Source organism: Notolepis coatsorum, assembly GCF_963971535.1.
Source record: "Notolepis coatsorum genome assembly, chromosome: 15".
Classification (NCBI taxonomy): Eukaryota; Metazoa; Chordata; class Actinopteri; order Aulopiformes; family Paralepididae; genus Notolepis; species Notolepis coatsorum.
This window is the reverse complement of record NC_140179.1, coordinates 37,081,630-37,107,267: the sequence shown is the minus strand read 5'-3', so window position 1 is coordinate 37,107,267 and position 25,638 is coordinate 37,081,630. Positions and strand designations below refer to the sequence as shown.

At 43.3% G+C, this 25,638-nt stretch overlaps 1 protein-coding gene across 6 annotated transcripts in view; it reads left to right on the top strand.

Annotated features, from left to right (window-relative positions):
* Positions 1–25,638, top strand: part of il15ra (interleukin 15 receptor subunit alpha) — a 53,872-nt gene that overhangs the window by 21,652 nt on the left and 6,582 nt on the right. For 4 of the 6 annotated variants that reach the window (XM_084330162.1, XM_084330161.1, XM_084330160.1 and 1 more), the window contains exons 3-6: positions 11,982–12,023; positions 16,133–16,186; positions 19,398–19,508; positions 20,310–20,456. In XM_084330162.1, coding sequence (XP_084186288.1) covers positions 11,982–12,023; positions 16,133–16,186; positions 19,398–19,508; positions 20,310–20,456 — 354 coding nt within the window. The remainder of the gene's footprint in view (positions 1–11,981; positions 12,024–16,132; positions 16,187–19,397; positions 19,509–20,309; positions 20,457–25,638) is intronic. The other 2 variants (XM_084330163.1, XM_084330165.1) reach the window with 2 other exon arrangements.

Genomic DNA, 25,638 nt, shown 5'->3' with positions numbered 1-25,638 from the left:
GGTTAGTTGTGTGCTCTGTTGCTTAATCAGTGATGTTGAGCTGCAACACTATTGTGTTGGTTTGCAGTAATGCTCGTATGAAAACGTATCACGGCTCAGCCGCTCTCTCTCTCTATCAGATTCTTCTGTGTCTTGCAACATAGATACGGGTGTCGGGTTCACACATACACAACTTGGCCTTGCTATAAACCCTGTTCACAGATGTGTCTGTGGCTAGCGGGCATTGAATTAGCTTGCGCTATTCATTGGCATTGCTACTGAAGGTATCATATGGCTGTTGTTGTTGTCATATGCGAGGGTTGGGCTTCCGAGGGGGTACCGGATAAACCCCTCCTTCCCTCTTCTGATTGGTCAGGGGGTTCTGGGACTCTCTTTTCATTCGGTCAGGGTCAAGCTGTTAGGCAGCTTGGCACTGGGGGGGGGGGTTCCCAGACTCTGCACCTATCACAGGCGATTGAGTCTTGGGTTTCCCCCCGTCATAGCAAACGTCACTAGGCACGTTTCTATTGGACGACGGCTTCCGTGAGTTTAGACCCGTATGTAGGGTCTGTTGTTGTCAAGTTGTCGGGGCAGAGCGTAGGAACTTACTGTTCTACTACGCTCGATATACGTGTAACTTGAGTCGGTTGGTCACATGACTCAATGTTACCGTGACTTTTCAATCTATGGCTCACGTGGGAAGTCTCGCTGAGGAGTGCCGTCTCTCCTCTGTAGTGAGGGTGGCGGGATGTAAAAATGTAAAAAAAAATTACCCTCGGCTGCGTCACGTGGGATTCATGTCAGTCGGTGTTTCTTTCTTTTTTAATAAAAAAGAGTGGAGAATATGAAGCACGACAACCTTCTTGTCGTTCTCCCAGGCGCCTTGAACTCCAAGACCCAGTGGGTCTTGGACTTCCTGACTGGCAGACCCCAGGTGGTGAGAGCAGGCAACTGCACCTCCTCATCCATCACCCTCAACATAGGGGCCCCCCAGGGCTGTGTTCTGAGTCCCCTCCTCTACTCCCTGTACACACACGACTGTGTGGCTCAGCGGAGTAGCAATACAATCGTCAAATTTGCTGACGACACAGTGGTGGTGGGCCTGATCTCTGCCAACGACGAGAGGGCCTACCTGGAAGAGGTCAAGGTCCTGGCGGGATGGTGCCAGGAAAACAGCCTCTCCCTGAACGTCAGCAAAACAAAGGAGATGATTGTGGACTTCAGGAGGTCGGGGGTCAAGGACTACAGCCCCCTCAGCATCGACGGGGCACCGGTTGAGAGAGTCAACAGCTTCAAGTACCTCGGAGCCCAAATATCCGAGGACTTGAAATGGACCATACACATTAACAGTGTGGTGAAGAAGGCACGACAACGCCTCTACTTCCTCAGGCGCCTAAGGAAGTTCCAAGTCAGCCAGAAGATCCTTAAGAACTTCTACTCATGTACAATAGAGAGCATCTTGACCGGCAACATCACCTCCTGGTTTGGGAATAGCACTGCAAAAGACCAAAGCAGACTACAAAGAGTGACACGTTCAGCCGAACGCACAATCGGAGGGGGGCTCCCCACCCTCCAGAACATTTACTACAAGCGTTGCAAGGGGAAGGCTAAGAGAATTATTAAGGACTCGAGCCACCCGAACAACTGCCTCTTTGAACTGCTGCCGTCAGGCAAGCGATACAGGAGTCTCAAGGCGAGCACAGAAAGACTCAGAAGTAGCTTCTATCCCCAGGCCATCAGGCTGCTAAACGAACAATGAATGAACACTACACAACAACAACCACCAAACACACATAGCACACACATCCACACGCACACACTCACTTTAAACAAACACACTGTAGCACCCACTACACACACTTTATAGCACACACCCACTTTAAACAAACACACTGTAGCACCCACTCCCCACACTTTATATTTATGGATGAAGGATTGCACTACAACTCGTACACCTTACTGTAAATTGTACCTAAAATTGTACCTCATCCCATTTCTGCTTTGCACTAGATAGTACTGTACATTAGTACACTGCATAGTTGTGTATTGTATATTATATGGTAACTCAGAACATTGTACATATGTCTATACCGAACAACTGTGACCTCATTTTCTTCTTCTAAATTCATGCTATATTATGTTATTATGTTATTTGATACTATCTTGTCTAGCACAGTCTCTGGAGCGTAACAGTAAGAAGCATTTTGTATGAAAGTATTCTGTACTTCTGTATGACAACTATTAAAGAACTTGAACTTGAACTTGAAGGATCAATGTGGGGTCTGGTTAGACTGTCCATTGATATGTTTTGGGTCCCGACGCATACATAGTGCTGGCTCGGGGTGTTTCTGTTAAGAATCATGCAGGAGAGGGGAGCTCCCGTAGCTCACCGCATATCTCGGCGCTATTTCTGCGTCGGGGAAAACCGTGCTCGTCACGGATCTGGGGGACACGAGTTCGATTCCCGGACCCGCCGTCATTTCTCAGAATGTCTTCCCCTGCTCTACATCCCATTTTCAACCTGTTTCTGTCGGTCATGCTTGACCAGAAAAGCGATAAACGCTAAAAAAAAAGTAAAAAAAAAAAAAAGAATCATGCAGGAGGCTAGTACGCCTTGGTTGCTTGTTATTAAAACAGCGTTTTTATAGGGCAACTGGGATGGGGGATTTTTTCCTCTTCCGAGAGCCTGTTACTGGGTCTCGACGGATTCTCGTTCATATCTGGGGGATGTTAACGGAATAGATCAGAACATAGGTAGAGGGGTCTCACGCCCTTGGGGTGGGCCACTGAGCGAGGACCGTCTGGGTGGCGCCCTCTTTTCATGTTTTAGATCAACACGCATTCCTGCCCCCTCTCCTGGAGTGGGCATGTCGGCGTGGTTAGGGCACGGGACTGGTTCTGGTCACGCTGGTCCAGGTCAGTTAACCCGTTGTCCGCCGGGGATGCAGATCTGCTGTTCTGGTACCCTGAGGGACTTGTGCTTTTTTCAGGGGGAAAGATGCCGGGTCGGCCCGGGTGTCACAGGGTTAGGCGTTATGGAGACCCTTTGTTGGGTACACGTTGTACCTGGCACTATTATAAGGGGCTGGTTCTCCTTTCTTTTGCTCCTCTCTCACGCATGGCGAAGAGGGGGCTGTTGGGGTGGTCTTCTGGACCTCCTCTGGTAACCCTGTGTGCTTCCAGAGCCGCCGGGCCCGGTCCGAAGTAATGTTTTGTTGAAACCGTAGGCCTGGGATAACCCTTTTTTCTTGAGGGGTTATAGGAACAACCACCGTATGTGGTACCAAGAGGGTGGTTGATTCCCTGGTGTGTTGGTGCAGAGTCAACTCCCGGGTTACCCGGTTGAGTGTGCCCCTGCACGTTCATGACGTCTGCCAATCGTGTCAGCCTTCTCTGCCTCGACCCCTCTGGGTGGGTTTTTTTTTATGGAGGCTTTGTCATGGTGCGCAACAGTGCCAGCATACGCCCCTTCCGCCGGGGGGGGCTGTTTTCAGTTGACCCCTTTGGCGCCTGTCTCGTCCGCAGTGCTCCAGGCTCAGGTCTACAGCCTGCTGCCTGGTTTCCCCGGTGCACTGCCTGCTTCCGTTGGTTAACCTTTTGAGTGCTTTACGGCCATGCTGACTGCCTGTGTTGCAGGGTCAGTGTGCCAGGCGGTGTACTATTGGGGGGAAAGGGCCCGCTCTTGGAGGGGCCCTATCCGAATACGCTGGCGATGTGGGGGGCGGTGTCACTAAGTGACCGCCTGGTGGGGTCTTGATGTCTGGCGTCATTGACCTCTCCAGGCCCTCTTTTTCCAGGGGACCCAGTCCCTTCAGTGGGTCTGGGTCTTCCTTCGCGCTCCGCTGCTACGGCCTTGCCACGGGGTTGAGTTTGCTCTTGACCCCGTGATTTTGGGGGCAGTAACGAGGGTTGTTCCTTCCGTTCGTTCCCTGGTGGCATGCGGGTTGTGCGTGTGCATAGTCGTGGGGTCAAGCCACGGTCTGCTCACCCTGTGCGTTGAGTTGCTTGAGTTCCTCTTCGCACGGTCGGATCCGTCTCCCTCCCGTCCTCCAATAGGGAGGGTATCCCTCCATTAGGGAGGGTCGGGGGGCTCGGTCCTCCTCGGTCTGATGGTTGTGGGGGGCCTCAGCGGGGTACATTTGTCGAGCTTCTGGCTTCCGCTCAGCTCCTCTTGTGCAGACTGACGCTGAGCGGAGCCATAATGAAATAGAACGTAAGGTTATGTATATAACCAAGTTCTATGAATTATGGTGACGCTCAGCGTCAGGACGCCACTGCTGCCCTTGATCTCACCTTGTGGTGAAAGTTTGGGAAGGAGGCGAGTAGGTGACCACACACCTGCTTATGAAGGTAAGCGGATAGGGGTGTGGCCAGACGAATGTTGGGATGTAAAGGTACATTGTGGAATTTTTTATCCAGTGCTTGTGCACGAAGTGAAGTGCGTGCAGACTGACGCTGAGCGTCACCATAATTCATAGAACTTGGTTATATACATAACCATACGTTAACAATACATGGTCGCTTACTAGATGTCACACAGCAAGGTGAGAATCGGGTTCTCAGGAGTCAGGAGGCTCGGGGTAAAATCCTGTACAGGCCCACAGTGCCTGTGTTATTATTAAGGATATTTAAGGATATTAAGGATATTTAAATATGTTACTTGAGTATTATTATTTTTTATAAGAACAGGCGTATGTGTATGAATATACATATGTAGATATATGGGTATATATACAACTTAGATATACATTTGGATATAATAATAATAATTTATTTATAAATAAATCTTGATTTTGTTGTTACTTACTCTATTTTGACTTTTCCATTTTTATATATAATACCCCTTTTTTGTATTATTATTTATGGTTTCACTCCTATTTTATATTTTTTGTTAATGATATTATTATACATATATATATATATATTCTCTCTTCTAATAGATTTTTGTATTTGTATTTTTATTTTTTATTATTGTTATTATTGTTATTATTATTATTATTATTATTATTATTATTATTATTATTATTATTATTATTATTATTATTATTATTATTATTATTATTATTATTATTATTATTATAATTATAATAATAATAATAATAATAATAATTATTATTATTATTATTATTATTATTATTATTATTATTATTATTATTATTATTATTATTATTATTATCTTTTAATTTTTTTATTATAAATTAATTTTTATCTTTATTTTTTCTATCTGATATAGTCCAATAGGGCTGCCATAGGCTATTCATTTGACCCTGTTTGACCTGTTTCCCTACCCAGGGGTATTGATATTGTTGGCTTTCATATGGTCTATTCTAATATAATTAAATGGACATAACTGTGAATAAGACAGGAGCCTAGTTTGCTCAAGAATGTTAGTGATTATGTCATACGGAAGTGACACAGTAATTGGAGCCCTGCTGCTAGTTCTAGTTCTTAGGACAAGCTTAGGGAGGTGTAAGTATGTGTATATGTTCTCTGCAAGGAGTGTTTGGGTGTCAGGGAATTTGGGTGTTAGATCCTACAAGTTTGTTTGTGTTAGTTTTGTCTGTGTTAGTTTTGTCCTCTCTCCTCGCCTCCTTTCAACAAGATCCTATGCTACTTCATCACATACCCTGATATCTGAATATGGCTAATGCATCGAATAAGAGAGGAGCAAGTCTAAGATTTGTCTCTTGGAACGTCAAAGGCATCAATGGCCAAGTCAAGAGAGGTAGAATATTCTCCCACCTAAAACATCTTAAAACCGAAATAGCCTTCCTGCAAGAATCCCATCTGACCACAAAGGATCATCATAGGTTGAAAGCCTCTTGGGTTGGACAAACCTTCCATTCCAATTTCAGTAGTAAAGCAAGGGGTACAGCTATTTTAATACATAAAACAGTACAGTTCAGACCAACTAAGGTTACTGCAGACCCCCAGGGCAGGTTTATTATATTTTCAGGATCCCTTAATAATGTCATGGTAGTGCTAGTTAATCTATATGCACCCAATTGGGATGACGCAGCATTCATGGGAAAAGTAATAGCATGTTTACCTGATTTGAATTCTCACCATTTGATTTTGGGGGGCGACCTCAACTGTGCAATAGACCCACGGCTAGACAAATCTAATCCAAAGAATGTCTCTCCCTCTAAAATGGCAAAATCAATTACATAATTTGTGACCCAAATAGGATGTGTGGACCCATGGCGTTTTTTTAATCCGAGTAAAAAACACTTTTCTTTCTACTCTCAGGTCCATAAAACATTCTCTAGAATTGATTATTTCTATATTGATAAATATTTCATTCCGGCTGTCAATAATACAGAATACTCAACTATAGTGATATCGGATCACGCCCCATTGCTACTTGACATCGCATTCTCACTCCTACAAAAATCACGCCCCCCTTGGAGGTTGGACTGCACATTGTTAAGTGATGATGGATTCTGTCAAACAATATCCAAGGTGATTGACGAATTCCTTATAACCCATAACCATGACAGCATATCCCCATCCCTACTCTGGGAGACCTTAAAAGAAAGAAAGAAAGAAAGAAAGAAAGAAAGAAAGAAAGAAAGAAAGAAAGAAAGAAAGAAAGAAAGAAAGAAAGAAAGAAAGAAAGAAGAGATAGAGGGAGAGAGGGGGAGAGAGAGGGATATAGAGGAAGAGAAAGAAAGAGGGAGATACAGAGGAGAGATGGAGGGAGAGAGAGGGAGATATAGATAGACATGAAACCTAGGTATGTAATTTCATCTTTCCTTGTGACAATATTGTCACCCACTGTACAAGACTGTACAAGAAATTCCTTCTGTAATGTACTGATTTCTTTTGATTTCTCTGTTTGAGAGAGAGAGAGAGTGTGTGTGTGTGTGTGTGTGCAGGGGAGTAGCTGGGGGGGGGGGGGGGTTAGGATGATTCCAAGGGCCCAGCAAATGCCCCAATTTTTTTTATAGATTGGGGGCCCCACATTTTTTAATAGATTGGGGACCCATAAATTGATTCTTTCATGGGGCCCAGAATCTCCAGCTACGCCCCTGTGAGCGCACCTTTCTACTCTAGAGAGCTGTCATCACCGTGATGCGCGCTTGAATGAACTGCGAGATAACTCATAACTCGTACACACACGCACTCTGTCTCTGCCATACAGTAGTTATGTTGTTTTAGCGCGACGTGGGTATATACACGGGCGAGGATGAAGACTATGTTAGACTACTTTTAATACATAAATTAACGTTCCGTTGGGTCCCGTGTATTCTCGAGAATGATAATAATAATAATGCAGGACCTCTTCAGATTATATTATCAACGACAGACGGTGAGAAACACAACCCCCCCCCCCTCTCGCGCTGAAGAATATGCATATTAGATCACTCAGTGATTAACACCTATGCGCTGTTTGTGTGTGCGCGCGTCCATGTATGTGCGTTTAGTGACGCGATGTAGTTCTTATCGCAAATGGAGATTATTACAATCATACCATCTAGCAAGAATTAAACGTATTTACAAGTAGTATTAGGTTTAGCAAGTTGGGGGACGTATACCTTACATGTCAAAGCACTAGAAATGGCAATTTTTCTATTTTTATCGATTTCTGAAAATATGTCCTTTTTGAGCATTTAAGAGGGATTCTAATTCTTTTGTTGTCCGCCGATGGGTTCAAAGCTCCAGCGTGACCCCTAAGGGTTAGTAGATCGACATCCCAACAAATTGAACAAATAAGGACTCCCTTCGGAGAACTCACAGTCATCCCATCTCTTATTAATGAGACCTTTAAAACATTCTACTCCAAGCTTTATACCTCACAAACCCCTGCGGATGATACAGACATGACAAGGTTTCTTGACAACCTGGAATTCCCATCCATAACCCACACGCAAGCGAGCGAAATAGACCAACCTCTAGAACTTGGTCATATAGCAGACTCGATTGGACTGATACAAAGTGGCAAGGCCCCTGGCCCAGATGGCTATCCAATAGAGTTCTATAAAAAATTCATAGATAAATTAACCCCCCTCCTGTTAAAAATTTTCAATCACTCTCTGGACTAAGGGCTCTGCCTCCAACTCTCACTGAGGCCTCAATAACCTTGCTATTAAAACCAGGTAAAGAACAATCTGATTGCAGCTCCTACCGCCCTATCTCCCTTTTAAATGCAGACTATAAAATCCTAGCAAAAACACTAGCCATGCGGCTACATTCGGTTATGCCAGGTATCATATCATTAGACCAAACAGGGTTTATGAAAAACCGCAACTCCTTCTCTAATATCCGGCGCCTTTTAAATATTCTTCATTCTCCTGCATCCGATGAGACACCAGAGGTGGTGGTCTCCTTGGATGCGGAGAAAGCATTTGATAGGGTGGAGTGGGGGTATCTGCTAGAGGTCCTTAATAGGTTCTGTATGGGTCCCAAATTTATTTCTTGGATAACACTTTTATACTCTGCACCTAAAGCATCTGTGAGTACTAATGGGATGATATCCCAGTACTTCACTCTTGGTAGAGGTACCCGCCAGGGATGAGTCCTTTGCTATTTGCCGTAGCAATCGAACCTTTATCTATTGCGCTCAAATCCGCCAACTCCAATCAAGGAATCTTTAGATATGGTTCGGAACATACTCTCCTTGTATGCAGACGACTTATTATTATTAATTTCTGATCCACTGTTTACCATCCCTCAGACTATCGGACTGCTGAATAGATTCGGAACCTTTTCAGGTTACAAACTTAACTTTTCAAAGAGTGAATGCTTCCCAGTGAATAATCTAGCCTTACAGATCCCTGAAAAGCAATTCCCCTTTAAGATATCTAAAGACAGTTTTAAGTATTTGGGAGTGAACATATGTCGTACATTTTCAGACCTTATCGAGAATAATTTCTCACCCCTAATAGCCAAGCTTAAATTAGACCTGGAGAGATGGAATCGCTTACATATAACTATTGCGGGGAGGGTAAACTGCATAAAAATTAATGTGCTTCCACGTTTTCTATACCTTTTTCAATCGCTTCCAGTCTTCTTACCCAAATCCTTTTTTACTAAAGTAAATGCACTGATTTCCCATTTTATATGGGGAGGCAAGCCCCCCAGAATCAAAAGAGAGTTCTTACAGAGGCCTAGAGAGGGTGGGGGATTGGCACTCCCTGATATAAGAAACTACTATTGGGCAGCCAACATCCACAAGATGATTTTATGGACCCAAGAACCGGCACTGAGTTGGTGTGAATCTGAAGCAGGATCCTGTCAGTCTACCTCACTATTGGCTCTGCTCTCATCTGAATTGCCAATCCGCCGACCAAATTTTCAAGAAACCCAATTGTTGTATCGACTTTGAAAATATGGCTTCAATTCAGGCACGCCTCTGGACTCCTTGGGTTCTCCAGCCACAGCCCCATTTGCAACAACCACCTCTTTATCCCTCCCCACACTTATGCAGCCTTTTTGACCTGGCAAAGGTCAGGCCTAGTTAGAGTGAGGGACCTATACACCAATAAGGTTTTCTGTAGTTTTAGCGATCTGTGTGAAGAATTTGGCCTCCCGAGATCTCATTTATTCCGATACTTTCAAGTTCGAAACTGGGTTAAACAACACAATACCTCCTTCCCTATTATCTCCAACTCAGTAATTGACACAATTCTGGACATCCCCACAAATCAAAAAGGTCTTATATCAAGGATTTACACCCTGATCTCCCGTAACACAGAAACATGTCTTGATAAAATCAAAGAGGACTGGGAAAAGGAATGGGGTGATGCTATAGATGAGAATATTTGGAATGGAGTATTGGCCAGAGTAAATGATAGTTCATCCTGTTCCAGGCTCAATCTGATGCAATTTAAGGTGGTCCATCGCATCTACTTCACAAACTCTAAACTCGCCAAAATATATCCCAATATTACAGAATCTTGTAATAGATGTCACATGTCCCCAGCAAATATGACACACATGTTTTGGTTTTGTCCCCGCCTACACAGCTTCTGGACAGCTATTTTCAAACACCTCGCTGAGGCTTTCGACATGGAGCTAACTCCCAGTGCAGAAATAGCCATCTTTGGAGTCTTACCAAAACCGGATCATCAAGGGGTTAGGAGAAGAACAATAGATAGAATTGCCTTTGCATCCCTACTAGCACGCAGAAGGATCTTGCTAGAGTGGAAATCACCAGCAGCCCCTAAAGCATCCCTATGGCTTAAAGATCTCATGTTCTTTCTAAATCTGGAGAAAATCAAATACAACCTAAGGGGGTCTAGTGAAAAGTTTGAAATAGTATAGGGCCCTTTTATTGGTTACATAGCCAAGCTAAAGACACTAGGATAATGAGAAGGAAGGATGAATGAGAGAGATATGTGTTTGTATGTTCTATGTTTCCTGTTGTGTATTTGTAGGATTGGGCAAGATAGGGGAGGGAAAATGGGAGGGAGGGGGGAGGGTTCGTACAAGGTCCTTGAAATGCTTAATACTTGTATTTTGACACAAGGTAGCGCTAACTGTCAGAGATTGGCTTTGAGCCATAAATATTGGATCCGACTAAAGGTGTATTTTTTACTCTTTATTAATTATTATTATAAATGTTTGCTATAGAAAACAGCAATTAAAAGTGAACTGTATCCCTTTTATTTTTTAATTCTCTTTTTTGAGAAAGTCCTTGAATTTAATTTTGCAATGTCTGTGGGAACCCAGGAAAATACAAAAGATGCCATTCAATGTGTAATGTATCCACCTTTGATGACTAATAAATAAATGTTAAAAAAAAAAAAAAAAAAAAAAAACAGTGCCTGTGTTAAATTCCATAGATTTCAATTAAATTCAATTCAAGTACAATGGCAAATTGACAACCGCCCCAAGAGGTGGACTTCATACACGGAGATGACATGGCCTTCATATCCTGCGAGAAATTGGGGTATATGACACACACTTTAAACACTTTTAACACTACACCTTATTTTATCTATTTATTATGAAAATATTTGCACTACATCCATACCTAATCTTTGCATTTAGCAGTTAAAAAAAGAAAAAAGCTCATTGTTTGCATTTTGTACTTTAGGTTGTACTTTAGTTTGTATATTGTATATTTTGTATAGTGTTTGGTCTTTATTCTTTTTTACTGTATGAAGCACAATCTCAGGGGGCTCACAGAACCAAGCATTTCACTGTAATGTACATGTACCTTATATGTGACAAATAAAACAAAAATTGAACTTGAAACAAAGTTACAACCATTCAGTATTTTGGCCTGATGGTCACAGAGTCACCAAAATCAATAGGCGTCTTTCTCTAGGAGTCATTTACATTTCATGAATGTTCACTGCAAATCATGTGACCGTACACAGGTTAGGAGATGCACTCATTTGAAAAGACGGTGGCGCTAGAGGACGGGGTCAAGTCAAGAGTTTTATTTGTCACGGCATACAAGTATACAATGAAATGTATACTTCACTAAAATCCAATAGGTTTATTCCTCTTGGGTCATGATTGTGCACAGCAATTGTCATGGCAATCCTGTCATTACCTTACGAGATATCTTGTTCAGCGCAGTTCACATACTGCATACTGCATACTAGGGCTGTCAACAAATATTCTATATTCGAATTTATAATCGAATTGTTAAAAAAAACATACATTCTATTGTAAAAATTGATATTCGAATTGTGTGAATTGTGTTATTTTTTTATTTGTTATAAAATTGTTATTTAATATCTTTTTATTTTACATTAAACAAGACAACACAATACTGTAATAACAACAATAAACAGGACTTCACAGGACATAGTAACAACAACAATAATAACGAAAACAGAAATAACAAACAATACATTTTCTTTTTACAAATAATTAAAAAAAAAAATATGCCCAACAATAGATATTCAAATATCGTCGAATATCATCCTTTTTTTAGAAGGAATATTCTAATGTCATTTTTGGCCAATTTTGACAGCCCTACTGCATACTGTGTATTGGGCAAGTTGATGAATGAAACCTTAGGCTTTTCACTGCTTGTATTTCAGCTGACCCAAATAAACCTCAAGTGCCAATGAGGACCACAACAGGTAAGTGTATATGTGTGTGTGTATATGTGTGTGTTTGTATCGCATGTCATGCTCAAGCCAGGGCTGGACTGGGACCAAAAATCGGCACTGGCATTTTTGGCCCAGACAGGCCCACCATAATCGGTCGGACACCACCTACCAGTACACCATCCTTGCGGTCCCCTTAAATATGCGTACCTACTGTACTATTCCCCCAAACCACTACAAAGCTGGGTAGTAAGTGCCATGGACAAGTGTACCAGTGCAAGTGGACCAGTGTACTCACTCACTCTTGGCTGAATCTTGTTTTGGGTGGTGATGTAAAAACATCTGCATCATAGCAGGCTCAGGATGGGCAAAGTAGTCTATAGCCTGTTCATCTCTGTCTCTCTCCTCCACAACCTGGCTTGACTAGACATAAGGAGAGAGATGATTACAATTAACTGGTACATTCAGATCCAGAATTGTTGGAATTCCCTGACAAAGATGTGCAAAAAGCTGTACAATTTAAACAATACCATACTGGTAATGAGCAAATAGTTGTTTATTCAATGAATGCATGGAGCTGTTCCATCTTATTTCATTTGATACTAACTACTCAGTTCATACAGATTTCAAGTATTCAAATATCAATGATGAATATTGCATAAGGTTTACACAGTTAATAGATCACCTTCTTGTTTTATATTCATGTTCAGAGAGGAGTAATAGTTAGATCTTTGTATGTGATTTATATTAGAGTTGTTCCGATACCGATACCAGTATCGGAAATGCTGCCGATACTGCCTAAAATGCTGGTATCGGTATCGGCGAGTACGCAGAAAGTCTAGCCTCCTATACCATATGTCGTAATTTATCAACAACACTGCGGTCTGCTGAGTGAGCATTATAAAACAAACGTGTTTTTAATCGACCGTGAATTAAAGTGTCAATGCTGTTTGTCATTTTAACAGCAGATACGTTCTTAATAAATGCCATCGTCCCGAGAGAGGGGTGTTGACAGGGAGATGTGTTCGCTTGCTGGTGTTATTTAGCATTAGCTGAAGCACTAACCGAAAGCTAGTTTTAGCTTTAACGTTACCTTGGCTAAAGTTGGGGCTATTCATAATCCAGCAATAATGGCTGCAGACCTGCAAGCAAAGTACAGCAAGTTGGCACAGGAGTATTGCAAGGTAAATCACTTTTTCATCAGTAACGTTACATTGTTTGTATTTCCATCTAACGTTAGCTAACGCTAACCTAGCTCACGCTAATGTGGCTAACTGATCGACCTCTCGATGGTGTGCTTGTTTGTTTGGGGAGTTTGACCTACAGTTAATGTGCCTACCATGTGAAGGTGCATGATCAATGGACAGCACAAAAACAATTTGTGTAGGTGGAGACTAGAGCTACCACAGATAGTAATAAGTTATAAGAGTAAGTAATCCATACCATATATATCCTAATAGTTACCTTATACCATACTTGGCTGAAAATAAACTTTGCTGCCTGTTGTGAATGTGTTTTTCCCTGTAGGCTAATACATAAGTAGGCATACATTTTTGCAGTTGAGCAAAAATGTGCAGTTGAGTAGGCTATATGTGCTGTGTTTTTATGTCTTCCATCGAGGACCACCTTGGAAATAAGTGTTTTAATTAATGCTTTTAGGTGATATCCTCAGGAATACAAATTGGTCAAGATAATTTGTTTTTATGATGTGTTTTTAATTTCCAAATACAAATCTAATCAAATCAAAAAAGAAGTTTTTGCAGTTGAGCTACAGGTGTTGTATATTATACAGCCTTTTCATGCATCTTTATCAAGGGAACCCTTATCCTAATGATTTTTTAAATAATATTATGATGATACGATATGGACCTAGTAGTTGGGTCGTCTGTGGCACTTCGTTTCTCAATGGATTTGTCATCTAGGAGGGTTAATAAACAAATTTAGCCGGGGTGTATTTAAAAAAGAGGCGGGGGAAATTTCTGAGTGACCAAAATCCAAAATGGCTGCTGTGGAAATTAACTTTTTAATGGTTTGACCTACAATGATGCACAATACATGGTACCAGCCCCCTCTCAGTCATGTACCAGCCCCCTCTCAGTCATGTACCAGCCAGCCCCCTCTCAGTCTATACCAGCCTCCTCTCAGTCATGTATACTAGCCCCCTCTTAGTCCTGTATACCAGTCCCCTTTCAGTCATGTACCAGCCCCCTCCAAGTCATGTACCAGCCCCCTCTCAGTCCTGTATACCAGCCCCCTCTCAGTCATGTACCAGCCCCCTCTCAGTCATGTATACCAGCTCCCTCTCAGTCATGTACCAGCCCCCCTCTCAGTCATGTACCAGCCCCCTCTCAGTCATGTACCACAGCCCCATCTCAGTCATGTACCACAGCCCCCTCTCAGTCATGTACCACAGCCCCCTCTCAGTCATGTACCACAGCCCCATCTCAGTCATGTACCAGCCCCCCTCTCAGTCATGTACCACACGACTGGCGGGGGGGGTGCTTAGTAACAGATGTGATTGGGCCAGCCCAGTGTTAGTCAGTACCAATACATGGTACCAGCCCCCTCTCAATCATGTACCAGCCCCCTCTCAGTCATGTACCAGCCAGCCCCCTCTCAGTCATGTATACCAGCCCCCCTCTCAGTCCTGTATACCAGCCCCCTCTCAGTCATGTACCAGCCCCCTCTCAGTCATGTACCAGCCCCCTCTCAGTCATGTACCACAGCCCCCTCTCAGTCATGTACCAGCCCCCCTCTCAGTCATGTACCTGCACGACTGGCGGGGGGGTGCTTAGTAAGATATGTGATTGGGCCAGCCCAGTGTCAGTCAGTACTAATGGGCCGCTGTCCCAGCCTAGTAGTGGGCCGGTCGTTGACCAAATAAAAAAAAGTCAAATTTTTTTTTATGATTTTTATCAAATCATAACGGCCCAAATATGCGTCGGCCCACCGGGCAAATGCCCGGTATGCCATATGGCCAGTCCAGGCCTGGCTCAAGCACAAAGGGAACAGACTGTTGTCTGTAGAATTGTCTGAGTCTTGATGAATTGAAAATGGGGGACCCTGATGTAAACAAGACAAAAGTCTTTTTCTGGTCTGCATCCCCTTAACAATTGTTTGTATTGAGCCGTACTGTATTGTACCCATTCTGCAATCTGTTAATAAAGTTTTCAATCAATTCAATCAATCAATCAATCAATCAATCAATCAATCAATCAATCAATCAATGCAAGAGACTCCGGTCTCGACTCCCAGAGTCGGCATTGCCTGCGGCTTGGGCCAGTCGTCATACTATCTCAATTGGCAGAGGTAGCGGGTGGAAAGTCGATGGGTGGGGATTGGACGTTGTGGACACCGACTCCTACAGGTCGGTTGGGTGACGCCTGTACAGCAGAGACAGGAAGTATCGGGGGCAGCGTGAGCCTCCCATGCGTTACTCCTCGCCACTGAGAGTCAGTGCTGTCTGGTGAAAAGATGCGACAGGCTGCCTCCTCGTGTACCGGAGGGGACACGTGATGCAAGGCTTCTATCCTCACTACAGCCGACCAGTGGGAGGCATAGTCTAGCAACGTTCAAGACAGGGGAGGGAAGAATTGAAGGGGAAAATTGGCGATACGAAATTGGGAAGGGAGACAAATTGAAAAATAAGGAGAAAAAGTGGATAAAAAAAAAAAGTGGCTCAAATCCCATTTATTTGTGACTCAGATCTGTTTTCTTTTCACAACAGTGTGAACGGCACAAATCACATGGAATCTGTTCTTGTCAATTCTGATTTGGGCCACTTTCATAATGTGGTCCTAAATCAGATACAGGTCCGATTTCTTTGCAACGCAGCCTCAGTCTGAACAGTCATGTGACCTCAGTCTGAACAGTCATGCGACCTTTACGCCACTCTAGATTGACATTTGTCACAATTGACCACATCCATCTCCTTTATTGTTAATGTGCGCATGCTGGCCAGTTCAGGAGCAGTGACCGGTTCACACTGGAATCTGATATTGGCGCCACATTAAAAAAATGTGAACAGACATCTGTTCCCAGATTAGATCTTCACACAGAATCAATGCTCAAAGGATACAAATGCTAGATTTATCAGGTTTATCTGTGTCAAGTGTTTGACATTATTCTGTCTTTTCTTTCAGATGAATCAACTGAAACACCACAAGCATCCAGTTTCATCACATCAACCAGTGAGAGTGAGTCCTGTCTTGGTTTGCAGGTCTGTGTGGGTGTGGCACGTGCCAGGGGTGTAGTGAGCTGGGGCGCAGGGGGAGGACACTCCCCACCTCTTTGTAGCAGTGAGTAGCAACCAGTCATTTGATTGATTGATTGATTGATTGAAATTCTTTATTAACAGATTGCAGAATGGGTACAGTACAGTACGGCTCAATGCACACAATTGTTAAGGGGATGCAGACCAGAGAAAGACTTTGGTCTTGTTTACATCAGGGTCCCCCATTTTCAATTCATAATGACATTTATGACATACACAACATACAGATATAAGAATCTAATCTAATCATCTAAACTAATCTAATCATGACATTTAAGACATACATGACATACAGATATACAGTACTGTTACATTTGTAAAGACGTTTTCAGGGGAACAATGTTTTGTAACTTCATTATCTAAAGATGGTAAGTTAGAGTGTTGTGTTCATTCATAGTTAAAGACAGTAGAGGTGGAGTACTTTATTATCTAAAGATGGTGAGTTCGAGTGTTGTGGTCACTCATAGTTTGGATTGATTTTTTACAACAAAACAGACTTATTATGATTTGTCAGTGCAAGGGTTCAATTGTAACAGTGACATTTATGAAACAGCTTTTTCCTTTGACGCTTCCAACACCTGGAATGCCCTCCCACTGACTCTGAAGCTGAAAGTTCTTCCTTGTCTTGCTGCATTTAAAAGTATGATCTCCGACCACTGTGTGTCGACTTGTAACTGTCTTAGCTGATTTTGTATTGTTTATTCTTATTCATTGTGCCTACAGTATATGTATGAATCTACTGTTAACTGTGTCTTCTTCTCGCTGTAAATGAGGGAACCTCAGTGCCTCATGAGTTGAAATAAAGGTTTGAAATTAAATGAAATTGGCAGTGGTGGAAGAAGTACACTACAGTTCCTTTACTTAAGTAAAAGTAGAAATGATAAATTAGTTTACTCCTAGTAACATGTTCTCTGTACATTAGAGAGTTTACTCCTAGTAACATGTTCTCTGTACATTAGAGTGTTTACTCCTACACCAGTAACATTTTCTCTGTATACTAGGGGTGTAACGATGCGACCTCACAACGACATCATGAAATCTCTTCATTTGACCACGATTCGATTCGATTCGATACATTTTCTATCAGTTAATTCCACAAAAACTGATTCGCTCAGCATGAAAGGACTATACTGTAGGTCAATAAAAACAACACACAAAAAAAAACATAAAAAAGAAAAGGTATAATATTTTTTTAATTTAGATTATAATCGATTCTAACATTTTCAAATCGATGCAGTTGAATCGTCACATTAGAATCGATGCATTTCGATTAATCGATGCATCGTTACACCCCTACTGTACACTAAAGAGTGTTTACTCCTAGTAACATGTTCTCTGTACTAGAGTGTTTACTGCTAGTAACATGTTCTCTGTACTAGAGTGTTTACTGCTAGTAACATGTTCTCTGTACACTAAAGAGTGTTTACTGCTAGTAACATGGTCGCCTCCGCCGTCGGTGTGTGAATGAGTGAGTAAATGGGTGAGGAAAAACATTGTAAAGCGCTTTGGATAAAAGCGCCATTTACCATTCATGATTTTAAACGACTTGACCGTCTCAACGTGCACTGCGTCTCCACACACTGTGGTGTTCCTCGGTCAGCGCCACATCTCACACATTCTTCCGATACTCGGGGGAGAACGGCAGTCCTAACGAGCACCAGATGTCCCGGCGCTCTGGAGCCAAAGGCTCTGTGTCTAATCTCCTCCGCTTCCCCCTCGGTTTACCCTCCTGCTAGTGTTCTCTTCTCTGGCCGTCCATTTCTATACTTTCCCTTTAACCAGGACCCTTTCTTTCACTTTCGTTCCCAGAGACATACTGTATGGATACGGTTGACAGGACAGTTGAAATTCAGTTATATTTCATGTGAACAATCCAATACTTGGCCTATGTGTGTGTGTGTTGTATTTGTTTAGTTTACGTCTTGTTCTGTCTTTTGTGGTGTTGTGAGAGATAGTCTGTCTAATGTCGTGTCCATTATGATGCATTTGCATGGAAGAAAGTGATTATGATAATTCACCTTGCTGAGTGTATTTCTCTCTTTCCTCTATTCATCTATCGACCGCTTCAACTTTTAGATTATATTAGATTCAAATGTATTGTCATCATACAGCACAAATACAGCACACCGAAAAGAGGTTTGACATCCAACCAGAGTGCAAATGGAGCAGTAACGTGTAATGATTAAACTGGGTACAATATACAAATTAGTACAACTCAAGTTTCAAGTTCAAGTTTTGTTTTATTTGTTTATTTTATCCACTGGTTATCGTAACCTCATTGCTTTTAATGCTTCCAACGTGCAACAAAGAACTATGCTCCCATAGTTCAACAAACAACTGTGCTCCCATAGTGGTTTTAATTGCACAACGTTTCGACCTACCTGAAAGGTCTTCGTCCGGTGCGTACCAAACATATGAGGGGGTGGGGGTATAATGTATGTAGGGCCTGGTCCATAAATTATTGAATGGCCCACGGCCAACCACCCCCATCCCCCAAAAGCCGAATGGTGCCTCCCACACAGGGTGTGTAAAAAGGCATGCAGTGAAAACAAACGTTAAAGGAACGTGCCAACATTATGGGAAATGCACTTACCATCTTCTCCAGAGTCAGACGAGAAGATGAGATTACCAGCTTCCTCTCTGTGTTTGTTCAGTAGAAAGCTATCCGGCTGCAAGCTAACCTAGCTTAGCACAAATTAATGGAAGCGGATATGAACCCCTAGACTAGCCTAGGAGAGGTGTTTTTGGCCCAATAGCTAGGCTAGCTGGTCCATATCCGCTTCCATTAATTTGTGCTAAGCTAAGCTAACGTGCACAAATTAATTGTAGTGGATATGGACCACTAGCCTAGCTTAAAACTCCAGGAAAGGTGTTTTCGGCCCAACAACTAGGCTAGCTGGTCCGTATCCACTTCCACTCATTTGTGCTAAGCGAGGCTAACGTGCAGCCGGATAGCTTTCTACTGAACACACAGTATCTATCTTCTTGTCTGACTCTGGAGAAGACGGTAAACGCATTTCCCATAATGTATTGGCGTGTTCTGTTAACGAGACCCTGGTCTAAATGGTAATGAATTGTCTCAGCTGTGTTTTGTAATCAGAGTAAAAAGCCCCTCTCCTCTCCTGCCCCGACAGGCCCCACCACCCGCAGTCCCCATGTGTGGACTTCTGGGCCAACAGAGCGACACAGTCCACTGCCAACCACTGCCGCTAGTCCACTCTCCAGTGCTCACGCTCAGACAAAGGGTATGTCTCATATATACATATCTCATATCTCTGCTCGCTCAGTAGAAAGCTACCGGCTGCAAGCTAGTCTAGCTTACCACAAATTAATGGAAGTGGATACGGACCACTTGTCTATAGCTTAAAACTCCGGGAGAGGTGTTTTTGGCCCAACAACTAGGCTAGCTGGTCCGTATCCGCTGCCATTCATTTGTGCTAAGCTAGGCTAACGTGCTCACGCTCAGACAAAAGGGTATGTCTCATGCATCCAACGTGCCTCCACGTCGCTAACCAACATTAAAGGTGCACGGTGCAGTTTCATAAATGTTCAGGCGAGCTTAACGTTTGGTTATTAGGGATAGGCTACTCTGCATGCACCCAGTTCAACATTATAGTCTTCTTCAAACGAACTTGATACCAATCTCCTCTCTGTGCGCTCAGTAGAAAGCTATCCGGCTGCAAGCTAGCCTAGCTTAGCAGCACAAATGAATGGAAGCGGATATGGACCACTAGCCTAGCTTAAAACTCCGGGAGGGGTGTTTTTTGGCCAACAGCTAGGCTAGCTGGTCCGTATCCGCTTCCATTCATTTGTGCTAAGCTAGGCTAGTGATAAGTGATACTCTGCATACACCCAGTTCAACATTATAGCCGCATCCTCTTCAAAACGAACATGACGGCGGACGTCCTGATTTGGTAGGAATTCTTTGCCCTCTCTGGGGGCCAGAGGTGTTTCTGTGACGCACAGGTGTATAGAGAGACGGGAGTGTGCCTTGACGTAGGTCTGTGACTTAAGATGTCCTCTTTCAATCCCTTCTCTTCAACCAGCCGCACACACACAGCGAACATCTGCTCCACGCCAGATGACTTCAACTCCCACAACCCCCCCCTCGGTTTCCACCGGGAGAGATGGACCGCGACCAACCATCATCCCCCAAATTAAAACACTCTTCCAAACCCTACCTCCCACACGGGGTATGTACAGAAGGCATGCGGTGAAGACAAACATTAAAGGAACGTGCCAACGTCATGGGAAATGGGCTGACCGTCTTCTCCAGAGTCACACCGGTTCCTGACAGGCAGCGAGCGAGCGAACTGTAGATTAAATCGCGCGCGACACTGTCCTGATATGACACGGCGCGTGTCCGAGTGTGTCTGTGTGTGTGTTTACCTGGAAGCACACGGGGGGAAAGCAGCCTGCGATTCTTGACCAATAAAAAGTGTTTAGGGGCGGGACTCGGCCGCGTAATCGCTCAACTAGAGACACAGCGAGCGAATATTTGATGGGGGGACGACATCGCCGCTCAGTTCGCTGTCGCTCGCGGCAGGTCAGGATAGTCTGATTGAAACGAATACATTTTAATCATTTTCGCAATCACGCTCGCTCGCGTCGCTGCCTGTCAGGAAGGGGTGTCAGACGAGAAGCTAGATACCAATCTCCTTTCTGTGCGTTCAGTAGAAAGCTATCCGGCTGCAGGTTAAGCCTAGCTTATCACAAATGAATGGAAGCAGATATGGACCACTATCTTAGCACAAATGAATGGAAGCGGATATGGACCACTAGCCTAGTTTAAAGGTCCCATGCATTATAAATGGCCTTTTCCAGTGTTTAGCATTGTTTCCTAGCAATGGGGGATTATATCAATGTGGTCTGTGTCTCTAATTATCATATTGACTCATCAGTCTAGTCTCGAGTTCACAAGATCTTCCCTCACTCAACTAAGCCATTCTGATTTGACTGTTTTGCTGACGTGAATATGGCACTGATTTGCATAACTCACATGCACAGCAGAGCGAGTGGAAATACCTTCACTTCCTCAAACAGAGAGAGGCAGAGAACGAGCGAGAGAGAGGGAGAGACTGCGATTGAGTTGAGTTTATTGAGTTTATTAGGATCCCCATTAGCTGTTGCATGACAACAACTAGTCTTCCTGGGGTCCACACAAAACATAAAACATTACATTCAACAAGACTTTTACAGAACAGTAAATAAATAGAATGAAAACTGATTTCCGAAGTCCATTTTCCTTCAAGCATTGACTTTCATATTTTCCATCATATACCACTTATTTTCAGATTTTCATTTAATTGGAAAGACAATAATGATAATAATAATAATAATAATAATAATAATAATAATAATAATAATAATAATAATAATAATAATAATAATAATAATAATAATAATAATAATAATAATAATAATAATAATAATAATAATATAATAATAATAATAATAATAATAATAATAATAATAATAATAATAATAATAATGATAATAAAATAAGAGTAAAGTACTTATGTCTGCATTTACAGATGCCATCCTTCAATGCTCTTAAGGTACAACTACCTGAAATTAAAATAAAAGAGAAGAATGAAGTGTGTGTGTGTGTGTGGTGTGTGTGTGTGTGTGTGTGTGTGTGTGTGTGTGTGTGTTTGTGTGCTAAAATGTGTGCCCTGCTGTGTCATTAAGTTACGATCTTTGGGTTTCTAGATGCCTTTTCAATTGTCTTTTAAAACTTGATTTTGTTTTTTCTTTAGAGATACAATCCGGAAAATTGTTCCATTCAGTCATGGCTCTATACAGCACTTTTCGTTGCATTGACCCTGTTTTTGCTTTAGGGACTTGATAGCACCCTCTTCTGGCATGTCTCGTCTTGTATGTGTGTATTTCAGAGCTGGGTGTTAATTGCCTATATAGACATGTAGGATGACTCATCAGCTTGATATTTCTTAAAAAGACAAGGAGTGATACCGTCAGCCTCTCTTGGACTGTCGACCAGGAGAGCTTGACATGCATTTTTTTTAACATTACAACGTGATGTACAGCTTAGGGCAAGCCGAGCTGCTCTGTTTTGAACCAGCTGCAACTTTCCCAAGCCAGGGGCTCGAATACGCAGTCACTTATTCGACCGTAGTAGCCAGGTTAATGTGCACCATCAAGCACTGCTTAAAAGCGAGCGGTGGGTCCAAAATATATCAGATATAAATTTCAAAGGTACCCACCATTGCATTAGGGTTTCACACACACACGCAGCGGGGTTTGAAAGCTCGGCGTTGCTAATAAACATTTTAAATAATTTTTATAAACTGGTCAACACTGCTCAAACCGGCTGTATTTCCGTATTTGGCTGCCTGGTGCGCCTATCACAGCGCAGGCGCACCAGGCAGCCAAATACGGATATACGAAAATGTTTATTAGCAACGCCGAGCTTTCAAACCCCGCCGCGTGTGTGTGTGAAACCCTAATGCAACGGTGGGTACCTTTGAAATGTATATCTGACCCACCGCTCGTTTTTTCTTTTTTTTTTTGATCTTTTTCCCCCTCCATTTTCCTCCGATTTTCTCCCATCCCAATGTTAGTCGTTATGCCAATTCCCAATCCCCTTCCTGGTCGCTGCACACTTACCCCCCACAGTCGGTCTGGGAGAGTGGAGGCTACCACGTGCTTCCTCCGACACACGTCCAGCCAATCAACCGCTTCTTTTCACCTGGCAGCGCGGATTCTCACTGAGAGGGCGTAGCGTGTGGAAGGATCACACTATCCCACTCAGGTCCTATCCGCGCTTAGCAGGCGCCCCGACAGAACTGTAGGAGTCACTGTTTACAACGACCCGGACCCACCCCGCCAGCTTCTCCCACCCTCTAATACTGCCAATTGTATTAGTGTGAACGGCCAGCCAAGCTGGTGACAACCCCGGAGCTGTGAGCTGGATTCGAACAGGCGAATCCAGCCGCTCCGGGGTTGGTGACGAACGCAATCTCCGTTACGCCACCTGACCGCCCCCCACCGCTCGCTTTTAAGCAGTGCTTGATGGTGCACATTAACCTGGCTACTACGGTCAAATAAGTGACTGCGTATTCGAGCCCCTGGCTTGCATCGCAGTCACGAAAGGGGCTAAGGGAGAGAGAGATATAGAGAGAGGGAGAGAGAGATAAAGAGGGAGAGAGAGATGGAGAGAGAGACAGGAGCTTCTGTCGGGTGGCACACACGCATTTACACACACAACCTGGACCGTGCGGGGAAGCAGTGGCACACACACATTTACACACACGACCTGCACCGCGCGGGGAAGCAGTGGCACACACGCATTTACACTAGTGATGTGACGATTCATCGATTTGCATCGGTGCGCCGGCATACACGTTCACGATGCGCGTGCACCGGTGGAATACGTGCGCACCGGCTAGAACTCAGGTTGAACTCGCGATGCATCTTGTTGTAGCGTCTTTGCGTCGGTCAAAACCGATGCATTAATATAATTTCCTCTCATCCACTTCTGTCAGCAGTGCACTGTGACTGCACACAGCTGATACTATACTACTAATACAGAAGGCGAGAGCCGCGTCACAGTTAACAACAACAAACAGTGGAAGTCGAGGACATGAATAGAATTGGGCTTCCTCTGGCTAACGCCAGTTAGCCGTTCAGCTAACGCTAAACTAAACTACAGTGTCTAACTAACTAACTAATGCAACACCAGTTCCATTAGTGAGGAGGGGGGGGGGGGGGGTATATTGAAGACGCTTGACAACAGGTTCAAAGATAACTTCACATTTATTGGCTATTGGTTTCTTTATATCGCTTCATGCAGCAGGCTATCCAGGCTCCGTGTGTTCTGTCGACATCCGATCCTAGCCTAGTGTGTGACATCATCAACTACGCGACTCAGACGGGCTCTCTCTCTCTCTCTCTCTCTCTCTCTCTCTCTCTCTCTCTCTCTCTCTCTCTCTCTCTCTCTCTCTCTCTCTCTCTCTCCTCTCTCTCTCTCTCTCTCTCTCTCTCTGTTCAATGATTTAACGTGGCCAAACGTTACAATATAAATACTAATTGGATAGTTGATGATAAACATTTAATTTCATTATCTGAAATATTATAAAATCATTTAAGTCTGCTATAAGCCATTATCCCTTTGTGTATGATTATTATTGTCTCACAGTAGTGTGTATATACATTGTGTGTGTGTTTTTAGCTAAAGTGGATAGAAAAGACAGTTTATGCAAAAGTCTTCTTAGGCACCCAAGAGTTTTTATATAAATTGTCTTACAGTAGATTATTTTATTTTTAATAATAATATAAGCTGCATATAAGGAATACAACCAAATCCTCTGTCATACCATAAAATTGTATCATTATTTTGCATCGTGTTGAATCGCATCGTATCGCCCCGAATCGCATTATGTTGAATCAAATCGTATCGAATCGTATCGTATCGTATCTCAACAGGGGGTGAATCGTATCGCATCGCCCGGTGCTTCAAATGTATCGTTAATGTATCGTATCGTTGGCACCGTATCGAGATGCGCATCGCATCGGCCTCAGTGAGGAGATGCACATCCCTAATTTACACACACAACCTGGACCGCGCAGGGAACCAGTGGCACACACGCATTTACACACACAACCTGGACCGCGCAGGGAAGTAGTGGCACACACGCATTTACACACACGACCTGGACCGCGCAGGGAAGCAGTGGCACACACGCATTTACACACACAACCTGGACCGCGCAGGGAAGTAGTGGCACACACGCATTTACACACACGACCTGGACCGCGCAGGGAAGCAGTGGTACACACGCATTTACACACACAACCTGGACTGCGTGGGGAAGCAGTGGAGAGATAACTTTATGCTCTGTGTCCCTCTCTCTCTCCCTCTCCCTCTCTCTCTCTCTGAAATCTTGAATCTTGAAAATGTTGCTTTTGAGTACTTGATAAAAAATATAAAACAATGCATTTTTTTGAATTTTTCTTTTACAGATGTGTTCCATAGACTCACAGGAATTGTGTAAAGTTGCCCAAATAGTGCAAGGAATAGCAATGCATGGGACCTTTAAAACTCCAGGAAAGGTGTTTTTGGCCAACAGCTATGCTAGCTGGTCCCCATCCGTGTCCATTAATTTGTGCTAAGCTAGGTTAACATGCACAAATGAATGGAAGCGGATACGGACCACTAGCCTAGCTTAAAACTCCGGGAGAAGGGTTTTTGGCCAACAGCTAGGCTAGCTGGTCCATATCCGCTTCCATTCATTTGTGCTAAGCGAGGCTAACGTGCAGCCGGATATCTTTCTACTGAACTCTGACTCTGGAGAAGACGGTAAACGCATTTCCCATAATGTTGCTGTGTTCCTTTAACGAGACCCTGGTCTAAAT